The 12,564-nt window shown below is 49.1% G+C and overlaps 1 protein-coding gene across 1 annotated transcript in view; it reads left to right on the plus strand.

Annotated features, from left to right (window-relative positions):
* The window catches only part of sult4a1 (sulfotransferase family 4A, member 1), a 167,922-nt gene that overhangs the window by 119,829 nt on the left and 35,529 nt on the right, over positions 1 to 12,564 (plus strand). The window contains exons 4-5 of the mRNA XM_047022905.1: positions 9,468 to 9,594; positions 9,813 to 9,907. Of these exons, the coding sequence (XP_046878861.1) occupies positions 9,468 to 9,594; positions 9,813 to 9,907 (222 nt within the window). The remainder of the gene's footprint in view (positions 1 to 9,467; positions 9,595 to 9,812; positions 9,908 to 12,564) is intronic.

Raw genomic sequence — 12,564 nt, forward strand, 5'->3', positions numbered from 1 at the left:
TATTTACTTACTTTATATTTATATTTTTTGCATTTAGCAGATTCTTTTATCCAAAGCGACTTCCAAGAGAGAGCTTTACAAAAGAGCATAGGTCACTGATCATAATAACGAGGTAGTCCCAAACATTGCAAGCAGCCATAACATGAAGCATACATTGTGAAAAAACTAAACAAGTGCCAAAAGGGAAGACCCATAAGAGCATGCAGTTATACAAGTCACAAAAAAATAAAAAAGTGCAGGACTGTACCTGTAGAAGAACAATCAATAGTAAAATATTTCACAGCGAGTACAAGACTTAACTTAAACGTTATAACTAACCTACAAGAGCAACAAGTCACTCAATAAGAGTCATTGTGATCCTTGAGGAAACTAACAACAGGTCCAGCCAAGCATTCCTAAGTGCCGTTGTACTCCCGGAACAAGTGCGTCTTGAGCCTTTTCTTGAAGGTGGGGAGACAGTCAGTGTCCCTGTGGAGGTGGGGAGCTGGTACCACCATTGGGGGGCCAGGCAGGAGAAGAGCTTGTGTTGGGACCTGGCAGTCTTGACGAGTTGCGCCGGAAAGTTACGAGGGGAGGGGAGGTAGGAGGGGTTGGAGGGAGAGAGACAGAATTGGATAAAGTAGTGATCAGAGATGTGCAGTGGGGTTACAGAGGCTAAGTCAGTGATACAGTTACGTGTCAGGACGAGGTCTAGCTGTTTGCCTGCCTTGTGGGTCGCCGGTGTGCTCAGCAGCGTCAGGTCGAAGGAGGTCAGGAGAGACAAGAAGTCGACAGCCTGCAATCCCTGGAGGTGGATGTTGAAGTCCCCAAGGACTATCAGGGGGGTTCCATCATCCGGGAGGACGCTGAGGAGCATGTCCAGCTCCTCCACAAAGTCGGCTAGCGGTCCTGGTGGGCGATAAAGAACAATTAAGCATGCTTTGATAGGATTAGTTAGCATCACATAATGGTGTTCAAATGATTTGGCAGTAACAGAGAGTGGTGTGGATGTGTATTTAATATGTGGGGAAAGAAGTAACCCTGTCCCACCACCCCGCCCGGTTGAGCGGGGTGAGTGAGTGAAGGAGTGGTTGACGGAGAGAGCAGCTGGAGTTGCAGTGTTCTCTGGGCGGATCCATGTCTCAGTCAGCGCAAGGGCATGAAGAGAAGCATGGGATGCAAACGCCGGGATGAAGTCTGCCTTGTTCACAGCAGACTGGCAGTTCCAAAGCCCTAAGGAAAGAGAGAGGGCAGGTGGAGAAGAACTGGATAGGTAGTGAAGGTTAGAAGTTGACCGAATATACTTTGTGACATATCTACGTCTACGGGTAGTGTAATGAACAGGAATGCTAAGGAAACACATGCTAGCTATGAATAAATTATAGGTAAAATATAATCTAAATATGAATATAAATAGGTTGATATTTATCAGAAGAGGTGATCCGCCTCGTCGGCCTTCCTCGGTGGACTCCGCAGGTAGACTCCTTTGTCTTTGATCGACTGAGTCTTTGTGCGATGAGGCTGGCAGACGAGGCTGCCTCTGTAATGCTAACCGCCTTAAATATGCTAATGAACAGATACAACGCCCCCAATTACTGCCAAACAAAAGAATATCCTGAGTACCCTGAAACCGAAAATGACTCACTGGCTAGCTACTCCTTGACCAGTTTCAACTGGTTATCTAACTGCTGACCCTTCTGCTCTGCCCAAGAGACTAACTTTTAGCTAAACTCAATAATATACTAGTCTTGATCACACGCAGTCAATGCAGCGCTCTCGAAGTTCTCTTCAGTATGACGCTATACGCTCTCAGCTGATTCCAGGCGACTTCGGCTTTTAAACCAAATTCTACAAAGCCCCCAATTACTGCCAAACAAAAGAATACCCTGAGTACCCTGAAACCGAAAATGACTCACTGGCTAGCTACTCCTTGACCAGTTTCAACTGGTTATCTAACTGCTGACCCTTCTGCTCTGCCCAAGAGACTAACTTTTAGCTAAACTCAATAATATTGTAGCGACCCACGGATTGGTCGCGTGTTAACTCGCGCTGTTGGCGCAAAGGATTGTGGGTGGCGCAATTCACATACTTGTTTCATGTTTGGTTAATGTTGTATGCATGTTTGAGTTGAGTGTTGTTGTTCTGTCAATTAGGTTTGTCAGTGGATGATGTATGGATATTAGTAACTATAAGTTATCGTTGTTGCCATAACTGTGAATTGTATGTGAGTTAATGACTTGTTGTTGGCATTCACATGTGATTGGTGGTGTAGTAATAAAACCTGTAGTCGAGCGGTGTATGGGACACAGGATAAAAAGGTCTTCTTCTCTGCGTCCGATTATTACGCATCCACTCCAATATAGACCCCTAGCGCCATCGTTACATTGGTGTCAGAAGTGGGATGGCGCAACCACGCAGGATGGAGGAAGAAATCGCAGATCTTGAAGAGACCATTAAGAGGACTCAGCTACACCTGGAGAAACGTAGGCTGAAGATGGAGCGTTCCAGGGCAAGAACGTCGTCCCACGCTGATGGGTCCAGTGTGCCACGGCCTTGTCGCCCCCTAGAGGCCGGGAGTGGAACCACAGAACACACAGCCATAGCTGTGGACATCCAACCTGACCTACCTGGGGCGTCCCCACAGGTGGATGTTGGGGCCATCCTGCCCCGTTCCACTGCCATGCCAAGAACACCAGCGAAGGTGCCCAAGTTCAATGGAGAGACGCTCCTGGAGCCATATCTTGCCCAGTTCCAGTTGGCAGTGTGGCATGGTGGTTGGAGCAGCGAGGAAGCCGCCACTCATCTTGCCCTGGCGCTGGAGGGAAATGCGCTGCAGGTGCTCCTGGATCTGACCCCGGGAGAACAGCGGAACCTGGAGACCTTGACCGGGGCCTTGGAGAGGCGGTTCGGGCAGCCACCATTCCCTGACCAGAGTAGGGACAGGCTAGCCAGCTGTCGCCGCCAGGAGGGAGGGAGTTTGGGCGCTTTCGCCGCAGATATCCAGCTCTACGCCCGCCATGGCTATCCAATGTTCGACGCCGCTGCAAGAGGGGAGCTGGCTCTCCATGCATTCCTCAAGGGGCTTATGCCAGAGCAGCTACGCCAGCATGTGCGTCTCACCATGCCCAGAACCCTGGAGGGGGCTCTTCAAGAAGCGGTACGGGCAGAGGCGGTGCTCTGCACTCAGGCTGCCCCACGGCTGTCCCTTCCACACGTCCGGGCCATCGACTGTGAGGGTGAGGAGGCCGAGCCAGTTTGTCAGGTGCAGTTTCAGCGGCGGCCAGCCCCAGCTGGGAACCGTCGACCTCGATCCACTCTTCGGTGCTATCGTTGTGACGAACCTGGTCACATTGCCCGTGACTGCCCAGCACCAGCACCAGTCTCCAGAGCACCACAGCAGACGGGAAACGACGGGGGGGGTGGCGCAGTGAGGGGCCCGCCACCCCAATCGTTGGCCCCTCCCTTAAGCCAAGAACTGTTGATTGGTCGTGTAGGCAACACTAAGGGACTGTATTTGGACTGCTGGCTTGATGGCCAACCCTGCCAAGCTCTAGTAGACACGGGGTCTACCGTCTCACTGGTGCGTCCTGGCGTCCTTCCAGGAACCATGGGGACGCTCTCCGGCGCATGGGCAAAGTCAGACACGAACCTGGTGACGGTGACAGGGGAGAAGGCTGCTACAAAGGGGAAGAAGCATCTGCGGATCCAGGCTGGGAACCAGGAGGCGGAGCACGAGTTCTGGCTTGCCAATATTCAGGACTCGTGCATTATCGGCCTGGACCTGTTGTCCCGTTGGGGTGCCTATGTTGATGTCCTGAGGGCAGCCATCACCCTTGGTGGGGAGACTGTGGCGCTCCAGGCCGGCCAGGACAAGAACACAAAGGTCAGAGACCAGCAAGCCAGCTGCCAAACAGCTGCCACCAGCGACTCCATGCCAGGTCAGCCTACCAACCATACATCGGCGGAGACGTCTGAGGCGGTGAGGGAACTCTGCCGCCGCAGCAGTGATGGCCTTGACCAACAGCAGTGCGGCCAGTTGAGGCACCTCCTAGAGGACTATGCAGATATCTTTGCAGCAAAGGATGAGGACTGTAGGCGGACGGGGTTGGTTCAGCATTCCATCGACACCGGTACCGCCCAACCCATCCGCCTGCGGCCTCACCGGCTGGCCCTCGGCAAGCGACAGGTGGCAGAAGACAAAGTTAGGGAGATGGCTGCTGCTGGGGTAATTGAGCCCTCTGACAGTCCGTGGGCCGCACCAGCTGTCCTGGTTCGAAAAAAGAATGACAGCTGGCGGTTCTGCGTGGACTATCGACGTCTCAACGCGGTGACCAAGAAGGACTCTTACCCCCTCCCTCGCATAGATGACGCCCTCGACCATATCACAGGCTCCAGCTGGTTCAGTTCCCTTGATCTGCGTAGTGGCTACTGGCAGGTGGAGTTGGCCCCTGACGCACGACCAAAGACTGCCTTTACCATTGGACAGGGACTGTGGCAGTTTCGTGTTATGCCGTTTGGACTCTGTAATGCACCAGCGACGTTCGAACGGCTGATGGAGAGGGTACTGGCTGAAATACCACGGAGTCGTTGTGTGGTATACCTGGATGACCTGCTGGTGCATGCCAGCGACTTTGACCGAGCCCTGGGTAACCTGCAAGAGGTCTTTGAAGCCATTCGTCAGGCTGGGTTGCGGTTGAACCCTGCCAAGTGTCGCCTGCTGACAAGAGAAACGCAGTTCTTGGGCCATGTGGTCAGCGCGCACGGGGTAGCTACCGACCCCGCTAAGGTGGCCGCAGTCCAGAATTGGCCACCCCCTGCCAACGTCACCGAACTGCGGAGCTTCTTGGGCCTGGCGTCCTATTACCGGCGTTTTGTCCGGGGCTTCGCCACGATTGCCAAACCCCTCCATCGACTGACTGACAAGGGACAGCCCTTTGACTGGGACGACGTGTGTGCCGGAGCCTTCACCCAGCTAAAAACTGACCTTACCGAGGCTCCCATTTTGGCCTACCCAGATGCGGAACAGCCCTTCATCGTGGACACTGATGCCAGCAACGTGGGAGTTGGCGCCGTACTGTCCCAGAGTGTTGGAGGGGTGGAGCGCGCAGTAGCCTACTTTAGCCGCACTCTGAACCGAGCTGAAAGGAACTACTGTGTGACCCGGCGTGAGCTGCTGGCAGTGGTCCTGGCACTGCGACAATTCCGGCCGTACCTGCATGGCAGCCATTTCCTTGTGCGCACCGATCATGCTTCCCTTACCTGGCTGTTGAACTTTAAGAACCCGGAGGGCCAGGTGGCTCGCTGGCTGGAGGCCCTACAGGAGTATGACTTCGAGATCCAGCATCGACCAGGGCGGTTGCATGCTAATGCTGATGCCCTCTCCCGCCGCCCCTGTGCAGTCTTGGAATGTCGGTATTGCCAACGACAAGAGGAGCGGGACCAACCACTGACGGTGGCAGCCATTCAGACAGCTGACTGCGAGGGGAGTTCTCCATGGACCTCCGCTCAGCTGCAACAATGCCAGGAGGCCGATGCAACCTTGGCGGTGGTAATCAACTGGCTGGCGACGGGGCGGCGTCCCGAATGGACAGAAGTGTCTGCCCACGGACCGGAGGTTAAGGCTTACCAATCACAGTGGGGCAACTTGGAGCTCCATGACGGGCTGGTGCACCGGAGGTGGAAAGCTCCTGGCCGGGGAAGCGACCTCCTACAGCTGCTGGTACCCCGTGAACTCCGCCAACAGGTCCTTCAGACCGTCCATGGCTCGGTGGGGGCGGGGCACTACGGCATCGCCAAGACCCTCCGCCGCCTCAGGGGCCGATTCTATTGGCCAGGTTGTCGACGGGACGTGGAGCTGTATGTGCACTGCTGTGACCTTTGCACTGCTAAGAAAGGGCCAACGCAGCGCTCCCATGCCCCATTGCAGCAGTACCTGGCGGGGGCTCCGATGGAGCGAGTAGCGGTGGACATACTTGGGCCCTTTCCAGCGACTGATTCCGGCAACCGCTACGTCCTCGTGGCCATGGATTATTTCACCAAATGGCCGGAGGCATACGCGGTGCCGGATCAGAGTGCCACCACAACTGCGGAAAGGCTGGTAGAGGAGATGTTTGCCCGCTTCGGGGTCCCTGCGGAACTCCATAGTGACCAGGGGCGGAACTTCGAGTCCCAGGTCTTTAGCGAGGTCTGCCGACGGCTGGGAGTATCCAAGACGAGGACGACACCTCTCCACCCTCAGAGCGATGGGCTGGTGGAGCGGTTCAACCGCACCCTGGCTACCCAGCTCGCCATCCTGACCAGCCAACATCAGCGGGACTGGGATCGCCACCTGCCCCTGGTCCTGTGGTCGTACCGGACGGCCGTCCAAGAGTCCAGCCAGTGCACACCAGCTGCCCTCATGTTTGGGCGGGAATTACGGACACCGGTGGACTTGGTTTTCGGGACCCCGCCCGAGCCGGAGATTGCTGGAGGAAAGGAGATGGATTACTACCGGAGGTTGATAGATCGCCTCCAAGTAGTCCATGAGTACGCTCGTCAGGCCCAGGCTAACTCTGGGGTGCGGCAGAAAAGAGCCTACGACACCCGGTGTCGGAAGCTGACCTTCAAGCCCAGTGACAAGGTCTGGGTGTATTGCCCTACTCGTAAGAAGGGGGTGTCACCCAAGCTATGCAGTCACTGGCAGGGGCCCAGTGAGGTTATGGAACGGGTTTCTGAGGTGGTGTATCGGGTGCGCATGCCTGGTCGGGGGCGTGTGGTGGTGCTGCACCAGGACAGACTATCACCATATCGCCCGCTTGCTCCAGAGACGGGTGGAGCAGAGAACGACACCAGCGGCACCATTCCCACTGGACAATGTAACCCCCCCCCTATGGCACCTTCTACCAGTCCCAGGAGGCCAACTCGGCGGCGGTTACGGCCAGGACACTTAAGAGACTACCTGTTGGGTGATGGGGTTGTCGGGGACGACTGACCCCTCAGGTGGGGGCTATGTAGCGACCCACGGATTGGTCGCGTGTTAACTCGCGCTGTTGGCGCAAAGGATTGTGGGTGGCGCAATTCACATACTTGTTTCATGTTTGGTTAATGTTGTATGCATGTTTGAGTTGAGTGTTGTTGTTCTGTCAATTAGGTTTGTCAGTGGATGATGTATGGATATTAGTAACTATAAGTTATCGTTGTTGCCATAACTGTGAATTGTATGTGAGTTAATGACTTGTTGTTGGCATTCACATGTGATTGGTGGTGTAGTAATAAAACCTGTAGTCGAGCGGTGTATGGGACACAGGATAAAAAGGTCTTCTTCTCTGCGTCCGATTATTACGCATCCACTCCAATATAGACCCCTAGCGCCATCGTTACAATATACTAGTCTTGATCACACGCAGTCAATGCAGCGCTCTCGAAGTTCTCTTCAGTATGACGCTATACGCTCTCAGCTGATTCCAGGCGACTTCGGCTTTTAAACCAAATTCTACAAAGCCCCCAATTACTGCCAAACAAAAGAATACCCTGAGTACCCTGAAACCGAAAATGACTCACTGGCTAGCTACTCCTTGACCAGTTTCAACTGGTTATCTAACTGCTGACCCTTCTGCTCTGCCCAAGAGACTAACTTTTAGCTAAACTCAATAATATACTAGTCTTGATCACACGCAGTCAATGCAGCGCTCTCGAAGTTCTCTTCAGTATGACGCTATACGCTCTCAGCTGATTCCAGGCGACTTCGGCTTTTAAACCAAATTCTACAAAGCCCCCAATTACTGCCAAACAAAAGAATACCCTGAGTACCCTGAAACCGAAAATGACTCACTGGCTAACTACTCCTTGACCAGTTTCAACTGGTTATCTAACTGCTGACCCTTCTGCTCTGCCCAAGAGACTTAACTTTTAGCTAAACTCAATAATATACTAGTCTTGATCACACGCAGTCAATGCAGCGCTCTCGAAGTTCTCTTCAGTATGACGCTATACGCTCTCAGCTGATTCCAGGCGACTTCGGCTTTTAAACCAAATTCTACAAAGCCCCCAATTACTGCCAAACAAAAGAATACCCTGAGTACCCTGAAACCGAAAATGACTCACTGGCTAGCTACTCCTTGACCAGTTTCAACTGGTTATCTAACTGCTGACCCTTCTGCTCTGCCCAAGAGACTAACTTTTAGCTAAACTCAATAATATACTAGTCTTGATCACACGCAGTCAATGCAGCGCTCTCGAAGTTCTCTTCAGTATGACGCTATACGCTATCAGCTGATTCCAGGCGACTTCGGCTTTTAAACCAAATTCTACAACGCCCCCAATTACTGCCAAACAAAAGAATACCCCGAGTACCCTGAAACCGAAAATGACTCACTGGCTAGCTACTCCTTGACCAGTTTCAACTGGTTATCTAACTGCTGACCCTTCTGCTCTGCCCAAGAGACTAACTTTTAGCTAAACTCAATAATATACTAGTCTTGATCACTCGCAGTCAATGCAGCGCTCTCGAAGTTCTCTTCAGTATGACGCTATACGCTCTCGGACATTCAGAATATGTGTGCTACCCAAATAATGAAAAGTAAGTCTTTGAGAACGGGTTTCTCAAGCCAGGTAAGCAAGGAGATTAGTTAGTTTGGCTGATGGAGCTGTGCTGACGGGCTTGCCTCGGTTGCACTCAAACATAGTAGTTTGACGACGACTCTTCCCCTGCGCTACATCAGTGTTTGGCCGGCATTAGTTAAGAGATGCTTTGCGTTTAGGTGGTATTTGTGACCGGAAGAACTCGTACAGTAAACTAATTCCCCATTGCACAAGGTGCAAACAACCTTAGTCTTGTCGAGGTTTCCATTGGGAAGCTTCTTAAAAATACATTTTCCCTGAAGCAAATCCGGCGACTTCATAGCTGCATCCATGTTAGCACGTCACGTTTCATGTGGTAATTATATACACAAGGCATACACACAGGTTCGAAGACTCGTTCTCGCCCGCTACAGTGTAATTTGGCTAGGTATACATCCGCGCTAAAATATCAAGGTGAAAGTCATCACAGCTTGCGTAGTATAGACCCAGCTCCCAACCCAACTTTGAGAATACATTAACGGCAATGTTTTTTTTATCGCGCGTTAAGAGTCTTGCAACGCAGCACGTTAACACCGACAACGGCCCACCACTAATTTATACATAACATTACAGGGCTCTACAGTGCAACTATTTCACTCGCATTTGCCCCTTAAAATTGATAGGACCGGAATTATTTTTTACGGACACAGTGTGTAATTAAAGATTACTACTACAGTTCCATCTAGAGCTCAAGATTTTGTGCCAGTGCTAGTTAGCATGATTAATTTAAGAGTAGAGTAGTGAAGAGCTATATTTTTTATAATATCAGTGAATGTGTCTTTTTGGGAAATTATTTGTCAGGCCTTCATATCTGGTCTGTGTGTGCAGTTGTTTTGATTGGGCCTCTATTGCATTTCTCTTAATCCACCTTCTTTGGGGTTGATCTGTAGGTGATTTATATGGCCAGGAACCCTAAGGACCTGGTGGTGTCCTACTACCAGTTCCACCGATCCCTCAGGACCATGAGCTACCGCGGAACCTTCCAGGAGTTCTGCCGCCGCTTCATGAATGACAAACGTGAGTGTCAAGTGCTATCGCTGGCTTTGGGAAGAGGGGGGTTTCCCATCAATGTGTATGTCCTCCACACCACCCCATTAATGGAGAGACCTGGGGTGAATGGCCATGGGCCCAGGGGTAAAGAGTGGGGGGAAGATTGGTTGTTGAAAAGCAAAAAGACAGTCTGAAGACATTTTCTATAAGCAAACACTCTGTCCATTTTTTTGTCTCTCTCTCAGTGGGATATGGCTCCTGGTTTGAGCATGTGCAGGAGTTCTGGGAGCATCGCATTGACTCCAATGTCCTCTTCCTAAAATATGAAGACATGTACAAGGTGAGATGAGAGCGTCCGTACATAAAACTATGATAAACCACGTGATAGTAGATACATGATACATTTTAATCAAATTTAAACCCCACGGTAATAATATTTTTGTGTTTATAATAGTTTTTATTGGGTGTGCTCAAGCCTTCGGCGAGCACACCCAAGTAGTACAATTAATTGTACCCAAGAGTACAATTAAAATCTAAATACACCAACACTAATTTGGAATATTCAATTTCATTTTTTATTCAGAAACATACACTCTTATTAAGCTATCTGACTCTTTTTCTGGTTTTACTCCTTCTTCCTCTTCTTTCTGGTCACCTCCTGCAACGTATCCAGGGCCTCTCTTTGGCCAGAGCAGTGGTCTTGGCCTTCTCGGCACTCTCACATGTAGCACTGCAGCCATACCATGCCTGCCTCTTCTGCTTTGCCTCTGTCCTCTTCTCTCTGTCGGTCTTGTCCCTTCTCCCTGCAGCCCTAATGTTCTGGCAGATAATTTTATTAACTGGCCCCATGTTGATGTCATCTCCTTTAAACATGCCAATGCCAGTCTTGCCCCTAGACCTCAGCACATATTTCACAGTCTGCACTGCATCAATCACTTTTTGTGATTTATCCACATAAGATGTAATAGGCGTCTAAGGTTATCAGCAGATGATCTGCCTTTAATGAACCAACCTGGTCCTCATTGATGATTTTTGGCAAAACTTTCTCAAGTCTCATTGCTAACACCTTAGACAATATCTTACAGTCCACGTTTTCTAAGCTAATTGGCCTGTAGCTACTGGGTTCATACTGGTCCTTTTCCTTTTTCAGTAATATAGTTATTACTGCATCATTGAAAGTAGGGGGCAGTAAACCCCACCTCCAGTGCTTCTGTGTAAACCTTCATTAGAATAGGTGCCAGCAGGTCAATGTTGACCTTATAGTACTCCGCTGAAAAGCCGTCCAAACCAGGCGACCGTCGAGATTTCATTGTCAAGATAGCTGCTCTAACCTCAGATTCATCTATAGGTGCATCTAACATGTTTACTTGTGTTTGGGACACCTCAGGAATATATATTTTAGAAAAGAAAACTGCATATTCAGCTTGATCTACAGACACTTCTAATCTGTATAAGTTCTCATAGAAATCCTTAAATATCCTATTAATTTCCACATTGTCCGTTAACACTTCCCTTTTATCATTATTGATGGCTGGAATTAAGAGGCTAGCATCCTTTCGCTTCAATTGGGTGGCTAACAGCTTGCCAGCTTTCTCTCCACTTTCATAAAAGTTGGTCTTTAACCTGAAATGGGCATACTCTGCCTTTTTATAAAAAATCTCATTAAGCTGATATTTCAAATTACAGACTTCTTTAAATCTATGTTCACTATAACATTGTGCCAATTCAGTTTCCTTATTCTTAATCTGAGATTCTAGATCTTGAATCTTTAAATTGGCCATTTTCTTCCTATAGCTGGACTGCGAGATGAGATATCCCTTGATATATGCCTTTGAGGCTTCCCACACACTTGCAATCTATCTATCTTTTGGCACTATTTTATGATAAATTGTTCGATCTAGATGAGCATCTTGTACCTGATTAAAGTCACCTCCTCTAACTGTCTGAGTATCATCAAGTTCTCCCAAGGTCTTATTAATCATGTGAAAAAAGTTGCTATCATCCCTGTTTGGGGCATAAACATAACATATATTAATCTTTACACTTTCAATGGCAGCGTGAATAAAAATCATCCTGCCCTCATCATCTTTTCTCTGATTGAGCATCACTAAGTTTAACCTCTTTTGACATCATTAGTTATTTATTGTTTATACAAAATTTATCATTAGTAAAGCATTTGTTCACACAGTCAGGGTTAGGGTTCGGGTTTAGGGCTAGGGTTTAGGTTCAGGGTTTAAGTTTTGGTTAGGGTTTAGCTTTACTAATGCTTTACTAACGATACATTTTGTATGAACAACAAATAACTAATGGTGAACAAACCGTTAACTAATAAGTAACAAATTGGTTAATAAATTATGAATTTGGTGAGCTCATCTAAAGTGTTACCAGTTTATCTGCTTCTTTACCCTCCATATGAGTCTCCTGAATGAAAGCAATATCTGTTTGATGGGTTTTCAGATAGCTTAACCACTTCTTTCTTTTTACAGGATTCTGGGAACCATTGATATTCCATGTAATGAAATTTATAACTTCAGCCATTAGGTAATGCTAACATCATTTAGATGCATGTGTAACCATACAAAAGGAGAGTGCCTATCTGCTTTCTGTGCTGTGCATGCTATATAAAACCTAATCCTACACTTAAAACAAAACTTAAAACACTTAACACTTAAAACAACCCCCAAAACCCTCCACCCCAATCCCTCAAAACTTCCTTTTGCAAAGACATATCCCCACCCACACATGGTCCGTGAGGTGCAACACCCAGATGCCTCCAGGCTCTGCCACCCCCCTATCTTGACCCACCCCTGCAGTAAACATCTGCAACATACTACCACTCTTAATACAACTCAAATTTTGTCTAGACATTTTCATTGGCAAGCCAACACATTCTCATGTCAAAATGCATGTCAGAAAAACAAATGAAAATAAGCTAAATGAAAACAAAATTGGGCTATATGTACCGAGCCTAATACTCTCATTTGTCTTTGTAGCCAA

This window comes from Hypomesus transpacificus, chromosome 7, assembly GCF_021917145.1.
Source record: "Hypomesus transpacificus isolate Combined female chromosome 7, fHypTra1, whole genome shotgun sequence".
In the NCBI taxonomy this organism is placed as follows: domain Eukaryota; kingdom Metazoa; phylum Chordata; class Actinopteri; order Osmeriformes; family Osmeridae; genus Hypomesus; species Hypomesus transpacificus.